Genomic DNA, 21,165 nt, shown 5'->3' with positions numbered 1-21,165 from the left:
CACCACAAACTAGCCGATCAATTTTAATCTCGGAGGCTTCAATCATCATCAGTTTTCGTCAATGGTATATTGCAAAAGAAAGCAAATTAATAGCTCTTTTACAAAAAATGTCTCTTTATGATATGAAAGTCGGCTTGTTTAAACATAAATAGAGACATCCGGATTTTCTCGAGGGGGACTTTTTTAGGTTAACCAAATTTACTTTCCGAGCTCTCCCAAAACACTGCAAAAATTTTGCCAAAAGGGCGCTCTTTTCAAGGTTGTGACTCTTTTGGCAGTCAGTATGTCAAGTCCCTGAAGTCGAAATCCCCCACCGCTTTCTAAATCCGACCCAGCAGGCGTCCAGTTTTTTTTGAAATACAAACCCGTCTGCGCCTATGAACTGTGTGCGAGTGTCCACTATTTGGAAGCGCAGCTGGTCCGAGTCCACGGTGTCTGGATCGGATGCCGACAGCTGGATCACATCCGGGTCTGTCTGGGTCTCCACCGAGATACCTGCAGCACAACCGAGTCGATTGTACAATGGAGTCATAAATAAAACAAGAATAGCCGGTTATTGTGCAAGTAGCACAGAATTTTCCGACCATAGTCTTCAGAAAACTACGGTTTAGAAAGTTTTTTCCAAAATAGTGTAGTTTTTTCTGCTTGGTGTAGTAAAAGGAGGACCGAACGTAAAAATATTATTTAGGCATATTAGACAGTCATACTAATATAGGCAAAATGGACAAAAATTTTTGTTGAAAATTTACTAGAACAACTTTAAAAAATCCCAAAATGAAGCTAAAAAAACTCCAAAAGCTAGTTTTACTTCTTTAAAATTGAGTTTTAAGGTCTTAAATTAGGTATAAATCAGCTGTTTTAGGCATGCTCGCTTGCTTTATTCGCTGAAACCAACTTTTCTCGACATTAGAAAAAAATTTTGGGAATTTTTCAATGTGGTTCGAATCACGACTGATAGGTATTTAATATGATATATCACTCAAATTATTTGTGGTACCTGATTTTGCGTGGAAAACAAAAAGAAAAAACTAAAACACACCCGAATACAAAGCTCCTCTCCACTTTCAATGATCGGAACAACAAATTGAAAAATTAGTCATTAGAAAGCTTACATGCTACAGCTATCGGCCAAAAACTGGCCTTGGAAACAGCTATAGCATCCAGTGAATGCGTGGTGTTCTGTTATGTTTAGAAGCCAAAATGCTTAGGTAATTTAAACTGGAATGCAACTTTTTAAAGTAATAAAAATTAAACACGATTCTTACAAAAGGATTTTTAAAATTTTTTCACTGATTTACGAAAAAGTTTTGCTGTTTTCTAGAAATACTTATTATAGGTTTATTTTCGATATAGAGAGTTTTAGTTTATTTTTTGATCTAATGATTCTATACTTTTTTCGCCGCGGATTGTATTATTGTTAACTTGCGTTGCGGCTTAAGGAACAGTTTTTTATTCAAAATAATATAACTGTCCTGCATCAAATACTATTTTAAGCAAGATTGGGTCCATTACTCATCAGGGGTGGTCAAAAGTTTATTGCAACCCCCAAAATCAATTTTTGTTCGGTGCAATCGGTTAATTGTAATTGCAGAAGTTCCAAATCATTAATTTGAACTCATTGCAACCCTTCTACAAGCGCAAAAAGTAATTCGTTTGTGAAATTCATAATGCCTTCGAAAAAATCACTATTCACGAAAGCTAATGCATTATGCTACAAAAATTTTTTTTCTTATGGGATTCCAATTCTTGCTTATGGGATTTATAGAGAAAAGTCTGCAAAAGCATTTCAGTTTTCCAGTTGTTTCAAGTTTCTGGGTTGACGATCAATTGTTTCAGTTTAACAAACTTCGCAATCAAATTTTTTCAGATAAAGTTCAATTGATTATTTGCAATTAATTGATTGCAATTGACTTTTACCAACTCTGGTAACTATGGTTAAATGTCTAAATCTATGCTGCAACAGTTAATTGGCTAACTTTTTCCCCTGGTTAGTTCAGATTACCCTCCCCTGTCCACACCAACAAGTGACAAGTTCGGTTTCTTTAACCAATCTCGTCGCGGATGTTAGATACAGGCAAGCGGTAGGTGTCACAATTTGTTCAACTTACTCCTGGCATCAGTCAACTCTAGCCCGCCAGTTCAAGTCAAATCTCTTAACCCTGCTACTTTATCAGTGAATCTCCCAAGACCTTTATTTTATTTATCCCGTAAATGTTTTCGTTCCTTAGGCCCGGCGAAATACCTATTCCTGGGCGAAAGTTCTCTATCCTATACTCATAACCATAAATGGCCATCACTGAGAGTTAGTTTCACCAAGAAGCACTATTCTTAAAGCGTAGCAAGTTGCCTAGCTACCCGCCTTACAAATCCGAGCCTTTTTTAGTATCAATGGGTAAAAACCCTTCCTAAGATTGCATCATAGGATCCACAGTGCTAAAAGTATTGTGGCGGTTACCATTCATGGCAACTTCGGGAAAGCCCTTTCCCCCAAACAGTTTTCGCAATCATCAGGGCATTCTGTAGACCACAGTCAGTCCTACGCTCCTGGTGTCCATTAACACAAAAAATTGTGACAATAGTCGTCTCTATCCAAAGACCTGCGAGACTACTAATGACACTTGTCTGGTGGCTTTCTTGGTCGGATCCATACATGGCAAGAGCAATGCAAAAATGCCGAGTGACCCCCATGGTTTACGTTTGCCGCAGCAAGGCTCTCCAAGGTACACACTTGCTTCTTCGAGCACTGGGCAATGCGTCGTGTGACGTTGGCAGAAATGGCCTCATTTGATGAGCTGTTGGTGATATCGCAGCCGTCACAGTAAAACGGCGAACACATCATGCTAGCAATAGGATTTCCAAATACCAGCCCAACAACCCAAAAACTCAAATCCCCAGGATACACCGGGGTAGATCTGATTACTGCTGACCCCACCGCAAAGGATTACACCAAATTAGGAGATGCCACACTAAAGTACCCCAATACTCCCAGAAAATAATAATTTTTACACCCAACCTACATGCTATTCTAATCGAATCGTTCTAGCACCTTAAGGAAATCAAAATCAAACTACTGAATCTTAAACTTTGCACTGGCAATTAATCAAATCAGGATGTAGAATTGATTCGAGACGTCTCCTCTAAGCACGCTCTCACCCAACTTAACGGCCTCAAAATATGTCATCTCCCATTTTCCTGACGGTTGATGCGCTTCAGACCGATAACCACCAGTTGTTTCCATGAGCAGTTTGCTTCCCGGGGCTGGCAAGCACGAACACGAATGAACCCAATTGCCTTAAAAGAACCTTATTTTGCTCGGTACTTTCAGAACTAATCGAGCTATTTTTTCTAAGGTCTATTTGAAGATGTATTTGAAGTAAGCATTCACAAACACTAGGAAAATATAAGAACTGTTATGGAAAGCTGGGACCCGGTATAATTGAACTTCACGGTTTGTTCTGCCATTTGCGTGTTTTTATTTATCTCAATGATGTCAGATTTCAATTAATTTTGATCAGATCAAAAAAGGACATTTTGAGGATTTTTTACTCAAGGCAAGGAAAAAAACCCAATGATTTTGTAATGTAGTTTAGTAAATATTCTGTTATCGCAGCATTGAGGCAAAAACTTGCAAAATTGCCTCTCATAATGTTTCCAATTGATTTGCGCATTTTTCTTGACAGCTATCAAATTCAAGTTCATGGACTTAGGGAGTAAATTTAAACAAGACAACTGGCATCAGGGCAAACACTTGAATGTTTCGACTGCCTTTTAATCTCGAAATAAAAATCTTTTCATTCGTTTAAAAACGTTAAAAATTGTGTGAAAGAAAAATGAATGTGTGAGAAACAAAAATAAATAAAAAGAGCAACTGACCCATTTTGGAAAGTCTTGCATGCAAAACCTAATTTATCAGCCCGAACATGTGACTTAACGATGTCTCAAAAAACAAAATTGCATGCAAAAATTGGTCAAACTGGACGATGCTCTTTTTAATTATTTCTGTCTGTCCGAATTTTTTGCAACTCTCTTTATAAAAACGATCTATAAAAAGAGCAAATGACCTATTTAAGACAACTTTGGTATTCAAAAGCTTATTTTTAGACAAGAAGTCTGTCTCAAGGTCAACCAAAAAACCAAATTTGCATGCAAAATTATAGAGAGTTGCAAAAAGTTCGGACAGACAGAATTAATTAAAAAGAGCAACTGTCTAGACATCAACATCCCATTTTACATACAATGCTCTTGTGCGAAATTACTGTTTTACTTACAGGGGTGGAGATTCTTTAGTAGATACAATAGGGGGATTGTTAAGTAGATCCGAGTTTCGCTCAAAACCTATAGCCACGGCGGGCAATTGCATCCGAAGCGTCGAAATGTTTTATAGCAAAATCTGGATGCTCATAGCAGTATTTAAAAATTAGGCTAGCATAATCATCGGATAATCGACAATCTCGCAATTTGAATTTGGTTTGACAAAAAATTCAAGGTTGTTCGGCTTCAGATTTTGCATGTAAAAAAGCATCGAAAAGCACTGATTGCTCATTTTAATTAATTGAAATTAATTCTGTCTGTCCGAACTTTTTGCTACTAATTATAGCTCAAAACTGGCAGATTGCTCTCGTTAATTAATTTTGCTTTGCTTCAACTTTTTGCAACTTATTATACTCAAAAACTGGACATCTCTGAAAAAACACAATCGAAAAAAAAGTTGCAGCCTGAAAAAATCAAGTTTTAAACCGCGAAAAATAAAATCGACTTTAAGCCTGAACACTTTCAAGACTTTTTTTGCTTAAAAAATTAAATCGACCAATAATATTCTACATTGTGACTTGGTAAACGTAATAAATCTTCTTTGTTCTCATACAAAAAATTTAAAATATGGCCTAACGAGAAAACGATGCTAAGAGAACTGACCAGTAATATATATCTGCTTTGAGAATTGAGGGGGGTTGTCGTTAACATCTGCGACTCTCACAATCACAATCTGGGTGGCGAACTCTGGGTTGGGCAGCTCTGTGACCTGAGAAGCCTCCACTGTCAACCAGTACTCGTCACGTGATTCCCTGTCCAGAGGCATATTTACCCGGATGATGCCAGTGGTCGTGCCGATGGAAAAGTTGTTGTCATCGTTACCTCCTGAACAAACCATTAATCATAGCAAACCAATCTAGTGGGCTAAACTTGGTCCGAGTTGTATATACAAAAGCACTCGTAAAAACCAGGGTAGCGGTTCGAGCCCCACAGACTCCACTTACAAAAGCACAAAAATGGAGCTGTCCCTCGCACCCATTTATAAATTTTTTCACGCGCTTCGGTGCCACGCTGAGGTGCAAGGCTGAAAAAAAAAATTTTTTTTTCTTTCACTTCGTATATTCTGGCAGACCATACAAAACAAAAAAAAAAGGTAACTGAGTTGAGATTCTATCGAAAATGCAACTGACGTCCTAAAATCTACAATTTAGTTTTTTTTTAATTTAAAAAGTTGGAAACCACAATTGTTTCCCGCTGCTAAGTAGAGGATGACTTAAAAGCTAGTGGCTGTGACATCAATGATGACTCACTTATGATTGAGTACCGGATGGGTTCTTGGTCGGTGGTGTCTCTGTCTTCGGCCACTACTTTGCCGACACTGTTGCCCACTTCTTGATCTTCTGCCACGCTCATACTCACCTAAAATAGAAAGGTCAGTGGCGTGCACAGAAGTTTTTTTGCGGGGACATTTTTTTTGATTTTTAATGAACTTCAATTTAGGACAACAATTTTAATTTTTTGTTTGTCGAGCTTTTTTGTCGGTTTTCTGTCGAGCTTTGCTGATTTCATTAGATCAACCATTTGAAATTTTTCGAGTTTCCCGAAATCCTGGAAGAAAACATTCAGCAAAGAATTCAGCGCCAACGGCGGTTCTTGAAAGAAAATGGCATTGTTCAGAAACCCCCCGAAATCCCCGAAACCTCTCAACTTGATTTAGAATCAGGCGCTTCATTATTTTGCTTTAATTAAAACTGTTTAGCAATTAAAATTGCAGTTTTCATTGACTGAAACTTTCTATATACAAAAACAAAGTAATATCAATTTTTTGATCATTTTTAACGTCAGATGTTGCTCTGGATTAAATTACATTCATGATGAACAAAACAAGCCAGAAACAGGTCTGATCAACTTTAGTTTCTTCATTATTTAATTTAATTGTAGTCTCTGCGATTCGCAGAGGATTAATAAAAAGCTATCCAAACTGTCTAAGCGTAGTCTGTTTTTCTTACTTCTCCACATTCCAGACTGAGTTATTTTATTGAGCGAAGCTCTTTTTTTGACGACTCAACGCCGTTTTATTGCATCTAGAACTTTCACGTGGTACCATTTTTGCAGCCGAAATTGGTCAGACTGCGGTTGGTCGAAACTAGGGGTCAAGTGAGAGCAATGACAATGGATCGATTGGCGATCTGACGATCGTAAAGTTAACGCCTTACCACTATGCTAAGCGCCCTTATTTTTTCAGCTCAAAACTACAAAATGTTGAAATCCTTGAAATTTATCTTGGGTGTATTCTAGGCCATATCTCACACCTTTTTATTGACAGGGTTTCTATCTACCTGTGTTTCTGGAAAGTAGGGGAGGGAGTCCGCGATGTCGAGGACGTTGATGCGCACATTCACCTCGTCCTTGAGACTGGGAGTACCCCCGTCATGCACAACCAACACCAGCTGAAATCAAGCGGATGCAACATAACTCTTAAACACTTTCAGGACAGCCGGTCGGCAAGTTATGTTAGCCCTAGTTTTGGCGTTCCTCCAAGATGTGATTTTTTCTTTTGTTAGAGTTGTATTAAAAATCGAGTCAGTTCAGGGGCGGATCTAGGATTTTTTCGAGAGGGGGGGGGGCGGATTTTGAAAAAATTTTCGAAAATTTTGACGACCTTTTTTTTAGGTCGACCAAATTGATTTTTCGAGCTCTCCCAAAGCACTGTTTTGCCCCTATTTTGGCTAAATTTTCTGCGCCGCATGCAAATTTTTGAAAAAACAGTCAAAAAAAGCCGTTTATGGGCACTTTTTGAAAAATTTTGACAAAAAAAAATGCGTTTTTTTTGGCGCGCTCTCCCCCTCAAAGTTATTATGTATTGGCGGCGAAGGCGCCTTTAGAAAAATTTTAGGGTCGGTTGGCCAAAAACGGATTTCTGAATAAGTATCAAAGGGGGGACCCTTTGGGTCGGCAGGGGTTCGAATCCGTGAGGGGGGGGGGGGAGGCGTCCGCCCCCCTAAATCCGCCCCTGAGTCAGTTCCCTTCCTGAAAACGCATTTGTTGTTTATTGTAACCAGAACTCCCCGGGTTGACGTCCATAAAAGAAAAATGCTTATCATAAAATTTCATATATGGCGACTATGGAAAAATGTTATCATACAATTTTCATACAAAACTTAAAAACTAAATTAAATGTTTTTAGAGAAATACTTCTGTTCTATTTCCATCTTTTGAATCTTTCTGCTCAATAAAAACATGATTTTAATTTTGGTCAAAAAATGCTTGTTATAATATTTTCATATATGAAAATTGTATGATAAGCATTTGCTAAAGAAAAATAAAATCTTCAAAATTAATTTAACGATTTTTCTGGATGAGTTTACATGAGTTTAAAAAATTTTTATTGAAAGAATGCATTTTGACTCTCAAAAACATGATTTTAATTTTGGTCAAAAAAATGCTTATCATATATTTTTGATATATGAAAATTGTTATTGTATGATATGCATTTTTTCATAAGCAAAAACACAAATTTGAAGTAAAAATTATTTAATCACTTTTTTGGTTGCCAACTTGCTTTTGTGCTCAAATATAAATTTTAACAAAAAAAAACTTTGCATGCAAAATTTTATTTTTTGTGTTTATAACGTAGTCCAGGATTAGTGTTTCACCCAAAAAATCCAAAAATCACCAAAAAGTGTTTTTTTTGTAAACACAATTATTATTTCTTATTTCCCCGGGTTGACCAAAAATGCTAGTCATACAATTTTCATGGAGTTCCATAACTACAGAAAATTGCATGAAAGGTCTATGATTAGTATTTTTTCCTATATGGAAATTGTATGATTAGCATTTTTTTGACAAAAGTTTTTCTTTTTTTTCAGTACGGTACACCGAATTTTATGCCTTAACAAGAGAAAAGTTGTTAGAAAATTCAATGACACGATTTTAGCAAAATGTATGAACTTTGTATAATTAGTATTTTTTCATAGACTTAATTTATGGAATTGTATGATTAGCATTTTTGGTCTATGGAGGTCAACCCGGGTCATTTGCTAAGATAAAAACAAATTTGTAAAAAAACAGGCCTTTTTTCTCAAACTACCAAAAATTTAAAACCAAAAATTACCTAGCCATATACAACAATTTAACTTCAGATGGGGTCATTTGTCATCTTACTGAAGCCATTTTAAATTTTAAAAAGTCTTTTTTTAACCTTGTCTCGGAATCCGCATACTATACACCAAAATTTTGATTGCTCCATTGTCACAAAATCAGAACGACCACATTTTCTTTTGTTAATGACACCAATCGAATGGTAGCTAACTGGCCTCTTTGGTGTTCTTGCAAGATGACATTTTTTGGGATAAATTTTGTAAATAATAAACAAGTTGCTACCTTCTTGAAAACAAGTTTGTTCTGATTTTTTTGCTTGTTTCATACAAACTGACCGTGTGTTGTTTCTGCAATTCGGCGTCTAGACTGGCGCTCACTCTCAGAATATTCCCCTCTAGTGTAAATTTTTCCAGATCCGAGGGGGAGGTCGACTCGAGAGAAAAGGAAAGCTCACTATTTTTTCCCTCGTCGTTGTCTGATGCTAGAACTCGAACTATTTCGTAACCGACATCTACACTCTGGAAAAACAGAATGCGACAACTTGAAATTACTGATAAAAATCTGAAAAAGCATTTAAGTTTGAGCGCAACTTGTTTTTGATAGTTTTGTTCATTTTTTTGCTCAAGTGTGAAGCTCTGATGACAGTCAATTGATTAAAAAACGAGAGTAGTGAAAAATCAGTGCAATTTCAGTACAAAAGTTATCAGTATGGTCGGCGACCTTTATTATATTCAAACCTATATAACCACTTTTGACTCATTCTTTTTGACGCATTTTAGATTAAGATGGTTTTATCTTCAAGGGAAAGGTCCAACATACGAGCTGTTCAGCTATTCACGGAGAACCGGTGATCTGTCCCTGTTAAAAATCTACATGTATTCTTTCGGATAACTTTCTGGGCCGGGTAATGTTGCCTCACCCTCAAGCAACGAGCACCGATCATGGTGGGCCTCGAACATCCGACCTTTCGATTAGAAGACGTAACCACTTCATCGCCGCTCCCATTTTCGATAAAATTGATCGCTTTTTGATTTACCAAGGTTAAATATCAATTTCATTTTCGAAATAACTAGCTTTTGTCAAATTTATGGGTTTTGTAAGGTGACAATAATTGCAACTTACTTTGAGCCAAGTTAAAATCCACCTTCTAAATTGACCCAAACAGTTATTCAACTGGGTCTAATTTTGCTATGATATCTAAAAACTTGAATCTGATTGGCTGAAAATTTACAACTTATCCTGTATACCTCGCTGATGTTGAACTCCTGATTGGGGAAAGGGGATGATATTTGAGGGGCGTGGTTGTTCACATCCCTCACAGTCACCACCACATTTGCAGTCGACCTCCTCCTCCCTCTGTCTTCGGCTACCACGGAGAACGAAAACTGACCAATCATGTCACTCAAACTTTTTTCCACCAATAGAGAGCCAGTTGCCTCGTCCAATGAGAAAAAGTTCAAGGCTGAAACAAACGTGCCAGATCAAAACAGATGTGAATCATGGAGTTCTCTCAAATTGGGCTAACTTAGAAGCAAAGTGATAAGTGGGCAGCAAATATCAGGGCAAAATTTTAAAAATTTCAACTACTTTTTACCGTGTTTAAGCTACCTTTTGCTATAAAAAAGACCATTTTCCAAAAGAAAATTGAAACAATTTTTTCTCCTTGAAGGGCTCGAGACACAAGAAACAGTATCTCGAGCCCTTGAAACAATAGCTAAAGATTATTCAGTTTAGCTTTTTTTGGCAATTTTCAAAAACCATTACTTTGAAACAAAACGTAAAATATCGTTCTTAATTTGAATTATAGGTATCAATTTTTTTTCATTCCAAAAAAAGTCAGCAAAAAAATTTCAAGTGAAGAGCCAAAAATTGTTTTAAAAAACACCCAAGAACAAATATTTTATAACTGTCAGCAAAAGTCCAGGAGAACACTGCTCGCGTCAAGGCAACCTCTTCATTCAATTTTTTCAAAAAAAGTCGCAAAAAACTGGTCTGAACAAGACCTTTTTTCTGGATAACTTTAAACTGATGCGTTAATTTTATCTTTGCTTAAGCTCAAACTCTAAATGCTTAAAGTAATTGAGCCTTTTTGTTCTGGCTTTCGAATAGCGTGTCGGAATAATTATGCTTGGTTTTTTCTTTAAACCGACTTGGCGCGTTTCAATTATGCTTTTTTAGTAAGCTTCTGATACAACGTGGAAGAACTCAAAACTAAAAAAAAATTGAACTGCGTTTGTTTTTTGTAAGGTTCTAGGGTATGAAAATTTCCAGTTTTATCCAATTGGGATCATTAAAGTCGCTATTTACCAGTTTTTTCTTCACTCAAAGTCTGAACGACGAATTAAAAAATTCCAGAAACAATTAACAATCGCCCTCCCATTGTATCTACTTAAAAATTGCCATCCGTATTAATAAAAGCAGTAAAAAGCTCTTGCGAAATTTGGCTGCAATCTGATTGGTCGAAAATGAGTTAACAATTGCCTCCCCCTTTCTTAAGAGGGGGGAAAAGGGGTGGGGCAATTGTTAAGTAGATATAAATTCCAAACTCAATTAAGGTAATACGCTGTTCGAAAGAACTTGGCGCGAGATGAGAAATTTATCAGTGTACACTTAACCTTGCAAGTGGAGTTAACTTTAAGAATCTTACATTTTTTAGATTGTTCTCCCTACATTGTCCTCCTCTAATTTAAAAGAGCATAACTACCATTTCTGACAAATTTGTTTTAGAAAATATTGTTGCCCTGAGCTGAAATTTGAAAAAATATTTCACCTGTGATCGTTTTTCGTAAAGTTACAGGTGTTTAAAGATTGTGTTTTGTCCAATTTGGGACAATTAACGCGCGATACAGTACTGATTTGAATTAACAGGACAAAACGCGTTAAACTTGAATTTTAAAACGTGTTTTTCTCAAATTGGGTTGAGTTTGGGAAAAAACTTATGAAGACAAAACTTGCTTAAAACTTAAGCAGAATTAATATGGTGTAATTTATTTTGCGAAATTCGGGCCCGAAATTTTACCCCAAAAATTGGTCATTTTGGCTTTTCTTAGTTAATCAAAAATTACGCCAAAAATATCCAGTCGATAACAGACATAATAAAATCAAAATAAGCCCCTTACGTAGCCCAACAAAATTTAAGAAGGGTCTATTCTCCAAAACATTGTATAAATAATTTATTTTGTTTGATAGACAAAAAAGGTCAATTTCACATAAAATACCAACTATTTATTTAAAAACAATTTTTAAACGGCTTGCAAATTTTTTTTTGGAGTATATACCCTTCTCAAAGTTTGTTGGGCTACGTAAGGGGCTCACTTTGATCTAATTATGTCTGTGATCGACTCGGTATTTTTGGCGTAATTTTTGATCAACTAAGAAAAGCCAAAATTACCAATTTTTGGGGTAAAACTTTGGGCCCGAATTTCGCACAGCAAATTACCCCATATTAAGTCTGCTAAAACTTTAAGCAGGTTTTGTCTTCATCAGTTTTCTCCTAAAGTCAACCCATTTTGAGAAAAACGTGTTTTAATTTTCAAGTTTAACGCGTTTTGTCCGGTTAATTTAAATCAGCACTGTAAGCTTCGCGCAATTAACGCGTAAGCGGAGATTTCATCCGTCCTAGAAATCTCCATATTTTTTAAAGGAAGCCTATTTGCCATAGTGATTTGTTACTCCGAGCAAAATCAATCACATTGTACTTAATATTGCGTGTGGGGGCATGAATTTCAAAAAAAAATATTTTTTTTTGTTTTTTTTTTACATTTAATTTTTTTAAATGTTATTACTGCTCCAAAGACCATAAAAGGCAGACGGAACATTCAGGGCTTCGCCTTGATACGAGCAGTTTTGTTTTATTTGCAACAGTGGTCGAATTATTTGTGCTCTTTTCATAGCAATGAGCAATCAATTATTCTTTTTCTGAAAGAAAATTTATTTTTAACTTAAAAAGTTTTTGATAACCATGAATTATTTAAAAGTTGGAAGTCAGAACATTGGGGGCTACGCTCTGAACTGATCAATTTGTGTGCTCTTTTTGGCCCAGATTTACTTAATTTCACAACTAAGAGTTCAAATTTTTTGGGGATCCAGGGCATTGTTTCTTGCACCGCTCATTTTAAATGGGTGCAGCGCAAAATTCAATGCAAAGCCTAACTTTTCCAGTTTACCGACTGTGAAAAAAGATGACGATCTGAAGTTATTGTTTTCAACTTGAGGTCAACCAATGAAGGTTTTTTTTTAAAACAAGGTTTGAGTTTTAATCCTGAATTTGGACCATATTTATTGGGCTACCGACGTTTCATGCGGTCTGAAAAAAGGTCGCGCCAAGTGAAAAAAGAAGATCATTCGTTTGCTCAAAGCTTTAAGGCGCATCGGCAATGATGGTGCCAAGCAATATAACAGCGGGCTCAAACAACGCGTGCGTTGCAACATACAAGGTGATTTCTGTTAATAGCCATAGATTACTAAACCTTTCATGATTAACCTCCGGATTAAGCTTCTGGCTGGTTAATCTAAGAAAAGTTGTCATTTTCTGTCCATTAAAATTCAAAATTTTGCAATGTTTTTTCTGGATGGGTTTGCCATTTGATGATAGTAACAGAATCGGCAGAAAAGGAGTCGTAAAAAGAAAAAAATGATATTTCTGCTATAAAAAAAGCAACAAAGGTTTTAGAAAATTAAAAACTCCAAGATTGGGCGAAGTCGTTTTTTGAAAAACATCTGATGAAATAAAAAACCCAGATCGAAAGTATATATTTTGTCCGTCACTTTCTTCAATACAGAGGCGGCACGGCACTTTTGCAAAACAAGCGGAAAAAAAACGGCAAGAAAACATTTAAAATTTTTAAAATAAAAAAAGGCCTAAAATAAAAGTACGACTGAGTTCTGAAAAAAAAAATTCCCTCTACGGGAACCGAACCATAGAGCATGATAAGTTAAACTGCCACCAAAATAAAACAACAATGAACAGCGGAACAACAACCATAAATGCGATCATCATTCATTTTCTCGATGACTGTCTTTCGGCTACTAACTGGTCTGGTTAATGGCATTGAACGAGTAAGAGATGCGTCCGTTCTCTCCTTCGTCAAGGTCAGACGCTTCCACTCTCCCCACTACCCCATTGACATCCACATCCTCCGCCACTTCAAAGGGGAACAGTGAAGTGATGAACTGGGGGTCATTGTCGTTCACGTCGATCACAACAACCGTCACCTAAAAGACACCACTAGATTGCTTGCTCTTGGAAAATTATTTTTGATACCGTCGGTGGCCGGTCTAAAACCATAACAGTCCAAGAGCAGAACGGGTTTAAATGTAGTGCAAAAATTGGTAATGCAGTCGGTCTGATATGTGTTGCATGCTGACCAGCTCGAACTAATTATGAGAGTGACTGACGTCAAAGGGCGCAAGACAAAGTTTTTGTTTAATTTTGAAAATTCTAATTCTGATAAAAATTGCTTTAGCGTTCTGCGTATAGACCAATGCGTTTGAGAAAACTGATAAACACGTTTTTCAAATCGTCGGAACATAATTGAGTTAAGACCGAAGTGTAACTCATAGAGTAATTTCGGATAGGGTACACCGTCTGCTCGTCACGCTATCTTATTTTCGGCCGGATAGATTCGTGCAACTTCTTAGTCTAATACCGATCCTAATCTTACTCTTATACTATCTAGTCTCAGGTTGTTTAACTAGTCTCTGCTAGGCTCAATAGATCTAGGGTATACTGGTTTATTGCGGCTGCTGAAGTGCTCGGGAGAGTCCAACTAATTTCTAAGTTAAATTCAAATCTCTCTGGTGCTGAAATTACAAGTAACTTCAGCACTTACAAATAAGTGGGTTGTTAGTCAGATGGATCATGATTGGTTAATATTAAATACTTTACATTGGTAAAACATTTAATTTATCCAATCATAAAATGTAGTTTAGATCAGGTTCCACCCATCCGGGTTTTACAGAGTTTTTTAGAACAGTTCTTCTGTAGTTCAAGGATGGATGATGGACGTTGGTATTTGGCGAACATCATAATTTTCTTCCGCTTCTTCTTGTGACATCGACTGAGTCTCTGCAACAGCATCAATTCTGATTTCAGAATGGTTGGCTATGTCAGGTTTTTCTGTTCTTCGGAGAGAACTTCTTTTGTGTTTGATCTAGCTTGGGAATGGCGTGGAGATTGTGCGTGGAGGGGATGCCTGGTTACTCGGATCTGTACGTATACTTGAACATCGAGGTGGTCATTGGTCTAGTTCAATGAAGTCCTTTTCTGCGAAGTCAAGTCGTACTCTAAATCCTTTGAGTTGTGATTGTGAGCGGCATATCGATTGTAGTTGGTCATTCTCTCTCGAGTGTAGTGAGGTCGTCTTGTCTTTTGATGTTCGTCCTTGGTGTTGTATTCTGATCTATATATTGCATCATGTGATTTTACATTTTATAAAACTTTTATTAGTTTAGTATTTTTTAATTATGATTTTAGTTAGTTGTTTTCACAAAAGCTTTTTGTTTTAGTTCGGTTATTTTGAAGAGTTACTCACCCTTGAGTAGCTCTTATTAAAAATAAAGGTGTGGTCACAAAGCGTGGATGTAGCGCGGTGGGTTAGGCCGGCTATAGAGCATGCTCAGGACGTCCTTTCCTGGTGGGTTAGGCCAGGTGTGGGAGTATAATTTCATGCGGTGTTTGTGAGGGGTCCTGTTATGTGACAACGTTTTATGTTGGGTTTGTTGTGGTTTTACTTATGTCTTGTTGGTTATGTACTTTTTCTAAAAAGCAAATTGTTTGTGGTATGGGTTTGTCTTTCGACTTTTTTGTGTTTTATTATTTCTTTCTAAGACTTTGTAATAGTCTTCAAAAGAATAAATTATCCAGTTTTAAACTGGGTTAATCCGGTTTGGGTACCGTTGGTTTCCGTTTCTTAGTCATGCTGTTATTCTATGATTTGTGGTATTTAGTAAGCTGCGTTGGTTAGTTTTGTTTAGTATATGATTCCTTTCCAACCGGGTTAAAGGAAAGTTTGAAACATGTTATTATATGTTAGAGTTGTTGAGTGTGAAAACTTGAAACTGAAATTCATTATTTTAAACAATTCTTCGTGGGCGAGCTGTGCGAGTGTGGATAGAATTTCTGTGCGAATGAATGAAAATATCAAAAGGTTAGTACTGCAATTGCCATTTATTAATTTACTGCATAGAATTTGGAAATTTACTGCTAGTTATGGGGGAATTTTAAGATACAAATTTTCATCATAATTAGATTTACTGCTTTGGGGGAAAATTTTATAAATTAATTTACTGCATTGGTATTATATTTATTTAATTGTTGGTGCACAAGTTTAATAGGGTTTTTAACAGTTTTGAAGAAGTTTGCTATTTTTTATTTTTCTTTTGTGAATTTTTCAGATGATCTGGGATGAAGGCTAAAAATCTAAAGAAAACATGAATAAAGAATGGTGAGTTTTTTAATATTTTAATTAGTTAGTAATATTCATTGAATTCATACTTACCTGTTAGTCGTCGGGGAAAAAACCGTGGGGGAAGATATCGTGAATTAGTTCTGAAGTTGTTAGTAGTTTAGCTAAGATGCGGATGATATTTTTAGTTTGAAGCAGTGGCCAAAGCAATTGAAGTGCCTTAATAGTGGTTAGTTCTTCAGTGCCTACTGCAAACTCATAAGGTGTGTTTTGGATTAAGTTATATAATTTGTGGTTAAATTTAGTGTTGTGGATGAATTCTAAAATTGGGATCTCTATAGGCTGTACAAACTCGTGCGGGATAAGGAAGGGTCGGGATTCTTCGGCGTTGAAGGTCTTGGTGATGGGGCAGAAAATATACATTTGGGTTATGGGGTCATAATTACGAAGAATACCATGGAGGTTAGTGTCTTTAATACAATAGTGAAATTTAGGAAATACGGTGAAGTGTATTTTGAATTGATGAATTGGAAACGATGGTGTGGTTGTCTAGAGGGTGTGTGGAGGTCAAAGTGATTTTGGATGAAACGATAGTAACTGTATGTATGTGTTTGTTTAGTGCGCAACATAATATCGTGTGAGCAGTGTAAATCTCTTTCGTGTGGTGCAAGGAAATGAAAGGTTAGTGAAAAGATTTGGAAGCGTTCTTTAAAACTTTCGTATGCTTGTGTGTTTGTTAGTGCTTCTGAAATAATGTGATCAAACTTTCGGTCGAAAATGTTTAGTGTAAATACATATGGTGTCTTGATGAAAAATTTCTCGGTGATTTGTGGATTAGCGAAGCGATCGTCGTCTAAGAATTGATCTTGGTTAGCTCTGATGATGTTGTGATCGTAGTATTCTAGTGTATATTCATTAGCTCTAGGTGCAGTGTGTATTTTTAGTGATTTTTTATATCCTACGTAAGTAAACTGTCTAGCGGTGAGTGGTGTAGTTAGTCGATATAGCATATCTTTGTTTCGGTCTGTATCGATGGAAGTGTTGGTTAAAGGTAAGCAAAGAGGGTTAGTGAAATGATAGTATGAGGTCCAAGAGAGAGTGGGCATTAAAACGTATTCGTCTACAAAGTTGCGTGTTTCGTTAGCGTCATGAGGGGTGTTTAAGGTGTATTGTGGAAATGAGGGTAAAGTGATAGCTAAAAATTCTTTGGTGTTAGTATGTTGGGGGTGGTTGATGTATTCACGGGCTGTTCCTGGTTTTGCTGGGAAAGGATGGTTGGGGAACTTTCTTTTAAAAGTGCGGTAAGCTCTATTAGTGTTGAGTGAGGATTCAGTTGATGTGGATGATGGTGCTAATGATTCAGTATAATTTGAAGAGGGTGTAGGGGGGTTGGATGAATTTGTAGTGGAGGAGATTTGGTTTATGGTCGGGGTGTTAAGGTGGTAGGGTTGTTGTTGGAGGGTAATAAAATTGTCTAGCTCTGGGGAGATTCGGGGGGTGTCTGGAGATGATTGGTCAGAATGGTATGAGGAATAGGTTGGGGTAACTTGGGAAGCATAAGAGGGTGTGGGAGTGATTGGGTCAGGGTTATTTGACAATATTGGTTGAAAAGGAGGTTGAGAAAAATGAGAAGGGTTATGAAAATTATTGGATGGAGATGGTTCTGAGTCGGCAAATTCATCGGGGGTTTCAATATTCGGATTATTTAGCTGTGAAATGGAGTATAAAACTGAAATTTGTGAGTTAGTGTCGGAATTCATGCCTGATGTTACATTGCTAGGTGGAAAATCGGGTGGCGGAAAAGCAAAAAGTGGTATTATTGGGATTGAAGAAGGAAGGTTGGTTGGATGGGAATTTGATCGATGGAGTGATCCAAGTTGGCGGCTCATCGTGGGCTAAAAAAATTATTATTTTGAGATTGAAAAGCGGTGGTATGGGGTTGTTCAATAATTTGTTCATAAGTATTATCATCTTGTGATTGATGTGTTATTATATGTTGGACGGGACTTTGCGATGTGGTGAGTCTAAAGTTTGGATTATGTGTGATGGCTAAATTTCGAAAATTTCGTGGGACTAGGGATAGTGGATGGTTATTTGGTAGGGGTGGTAATTGTGGTGCCGTTGGCTGTGTGTCGACATTGTTATGTTCTTCGTCGTATGTATTTTGTCGTGTTGTTATTTTTGTGTTATATTCTTTTATTTGTGCGTCTAAAAGAATTTTGTTTATAGATGTCGAAAAAATTCCAAAAAATCCTGCAAAGAGTATGCGTGCTACGCTTGCTTGTCTGTTTACTTGTGTGTGTATAGCACATGTATTGTAGATTCCTTTTAAGAGTGAGAAAAGAAATCCAATAAAGTTAAACATTGCGTATAAAATAGTCAATTTTTCTAAGATGTAGTAGGGCCATCCTAGAAAATCAAGGATTTCATTCTTGAGTGTAACAAAGCTAAAAATGTTAATTGGTGATATATCTTGGGGACGGTATTTTTCGCCGTTTAGATATATATAATCTTTAATGTCTTTAAAATATCCGCTATAGTCTTGCGTGTAGATATCGGCAAATCCCGCGGTTTCTGCAAGTTTGCGTAAATTTTGGTCTATTGATTGTCTTTGTATTGTGTCCATTTGTGTTAATAATTCCTGGAATTGTTGTGTTCTAATGTGATGTTGAATATCTGATTTTGAATAGATTCCTATTGATTGTAAGTCTATATTTGGGTTTCGAGCAATAGCGCGAATGCTTTCTGGTGAAAATTTTTTGAGTGATTGCATTAATGTGGGATATGGAGTGAGAAGATAATATTTATTTTCATCAGGGTTTAGTTGTACTACATTGTGGCTGTTTTCTGATCCACATGGGACTGCGGTATCCCAGAAATAGGTTCTTCGTGAAAGTGTATCCACGAAATGTACTTTATTCTTATAAAAGATAGGGATTCTTTTATAACATCGTTTATCTTCAAAAACGTAGAGTGGTGATACTTTTTTGGTACAAGTATAAAACCATAAGATGTTTCCTTCGTAGTCTAAAAAATTTGATCTATTTCCAGATAATAAGTATCCTGCGTAGGGTATTTTTAATACTGCTAGTGCAAGTGATTGTAATATTTGTGTTCGTTCTAATTCGCATAGTTGGTGTAGTGTTTCTAATTCGGAGAGTGACATTTCTTGAAAAATGCGGCTAATTGTATAGTCTAGTTTCATATCCAAATGAATATCATAGTGGATATTACCGAAATATGTAGTATTCATTAGTGATAATTCTTGTAAGCGTGTGCTTCTGGTGTCATAAGGTTTTAGATGTCCACCAGGTTGTCCGTTGCTTTTTTCAAAATTAACTGGTATATAGGATGTTCCTTCGTTTAGAGGATGACCTGTGGCATATGGGTCGATTTTCACTTTTCCAGTGGTCATGTCGAATCCTTTTTCGTATTCAACTAATATTTCAGAGTATTGTGTTCTGTGAAGTGGATTCCTGTATTTACATGCAAGTTCTGTTTCTTGATATATTTGAAAACGTGTCAATTTATTTTCTATATTATCTATGTTTCTAAAATCGGAACTTAGTTTGCGTGATGGATGGACTTGTTCATAAGGAATTGATTGTATGAAATATTTTTCGTGAAATTTTATCATACGAGCGTGTATTTTTGCTACTTGAAATGTTGTACATGTATCTTCGGGGAACCAAACAATTGTTGCTTGTGTTCTCGTTGTAGGGTCGCAATATCCTTGATCATTTTTACAAGGTAGTCGGATTCCTTGATAGATCATTGTATTATCAGATAAATCTCGTGTGAGTTGTATTTTTTCGAGTTGTATTTTCCAATCGAAAAACATTATTTCTTGGTATCCTTTATTTTTCGTGTCTGCTTTGCAGTTTGATGGGTTATTTATACCAATGTGTGGTATCCAATGTTTATCATGTAGGTCATAGGTTAATCGTCCGTGTGCGCCGTTATACGGGTATTTTTTGTCTAGTTTTATATGTCCTTGGTGTCTTTCAAGTTGTGATTGATGTACAGAGTCTGAAAAAACTTGAAAATTTACTAACTTTCTTTGGGAGTTTTTATTTCGTGTGATGTTTAGTCTAAGTAATTCATTTTTACAATCGTCGGGATTGAGATGTAAAAGACGTTCTATATTACTTTGATAGAATGATTCATGGTCAAGTCGGTTTTTGTTTCCGTTCGAGACTTGTGAACAATGTACTTTCTTTTCGGAAAATGTTGCTGTGAATTTATAACCTGTAACTGTTGTTGCTCGGGCTTTTGAATAGAGTGTTGCTATTATATCTGTGGTTTCTATAGCTTGTGGTTCTGTTTCACATTGTGATACTTGATTTATTGCATATTTGTGTAGTGTTTTTTGTTCATTTTCTTCGCAATCGTAATGTGTTACTAATAAATCTTGTGGTCCTGTACGAGGGGAAGGGTTTATGTTTTGATTTGGGGTTGCTAGAAAAAGGAGTTGGGGAAAAATTAATAATTTTAGAATATACATGTGTATGATAATCCTGAGTATGGGTTATAAAATGTAATGTAACCAATTGTGTTTTTGGTGTATCTGTCGTATTTATATATTACTTCAGTAGTTATAAACGGTGGTGGTAGTGATTGAGCTGTTATGTTAGGTGGGTTTAATGGGTAGGGATGTTGTGTAATATTGTTTAATTTAACTGTGATTTCAAACTTTAATTGTAAACTGTTTTGTTGGAGTATTTGAATATTGTGATCACGGATATCGTTGTGAATATCTTGGCGATATTGTAATCTATTAAGTGCCCAGTTATGAAGGCGGTTACTTTCTTGATGTTGTCCAAATAATGGTGGAGGTGCTGTAAATGTATTCCAATCTAATCTTAAAGGAATATTTATTGATGATTGTTCTCGATATCTGGCGTCGAGATTATTTGGAAAATTTAAGTTAAAGGGTAGTGGTGAAAATTGGCTTATTGATGGTGTTGATGGTAGTGATAATGTTTCTGGTAGTGATGAGGATGTTGTTGTATCCGTAGAAATATCTATGGGGTCATTGACTAAATTTGGTTCACCTTGTGTGAATGAATGTGTAGTCCAATATGGAAGTCGTGATGTTAGGTTTGGGGGGTTAAAAGGATTTTCTCGTGCTTGTTCAGATGTTGGTGTTGAACCTAAGTAATCTGATGGTAAGCTTGAGGTGCTACGTTGTGAAAGAAGTGTAGGGGTTTCTGGTAATATACCAGTGGTGTTTTCTGGAGTGGTTTGTGATGGGGATTGAGGTATATCAAAATGAACTCGGGGAGTTTGAAAATTTCTATTTCGTCGAGGATGTATAATTTGTCTATTTATTTCTATTGTGTTTTGGTTTTGACTAAGGTTTCGTATTCTACTTAGTTCTTGTGGTAGTGTTGGGTAAAGATTATAT

The 21,165-nt window shown here is 36.4% G+C and overlaps 1 protein-coding gene across 1 annotated transcript in view; it reads right to left on the bottom strand.

Moving 5' to 3' along the window:
* LOC134844473 (cadherin-23-like) overlaps nt 1-21,165 on the bottom strand; it is a 108,120-nt gene that overhangs the window by 36,233 nt on the left and 50,722 nt on the right. The window contains exons 22-28 of the mRNA XM_063861175.1: nt 13,386-13,566; nt 9,600-9,814; nt 8,688-8,870; nt 6,591-6,701; nt 5,562-5,670; nt 4,915-5,136; nt 366-495 (exon numbers count right to left, since the gene is read on the bottom strand). Of these exons, the coding sequence (XP_063717245.1) occupies nt 366-495; nt 4,915-5,136; nt 5,562-5,670; nt 6,591-6,701; nt 8,688-8,870; nt 9,600-9,814; nt 13,386-13,566 (1,151 nt within the window). The remainder of the gene's footprint in view (nt 1-365; nt 496-4,914; nt 5,137-5,561; nt 5,671-6,590; nt 6,702-8,687; nt 8,871-9,599; nt 9,815-13,385; nt 13,567-21,165) is intronic.

This window comes from Symsagittifera roscoffensis, chromosome 4 (genome assembly GCF_963678635.1).
Source record: "Symsagittifera roscoffensis chromosome 4, txSymRosc1.1, whole genome shotgun sequence".
Classification (NCBI taxonomy): Eukaryota; Metazoa; Xenacoelomorpha; order Acoela; family Convolutidae; genus Symsagittifera; species Symsagittifera roscoffensis.
This window is presented reverse-complemented; position numbering and strand designations above follow the sequence as displayed.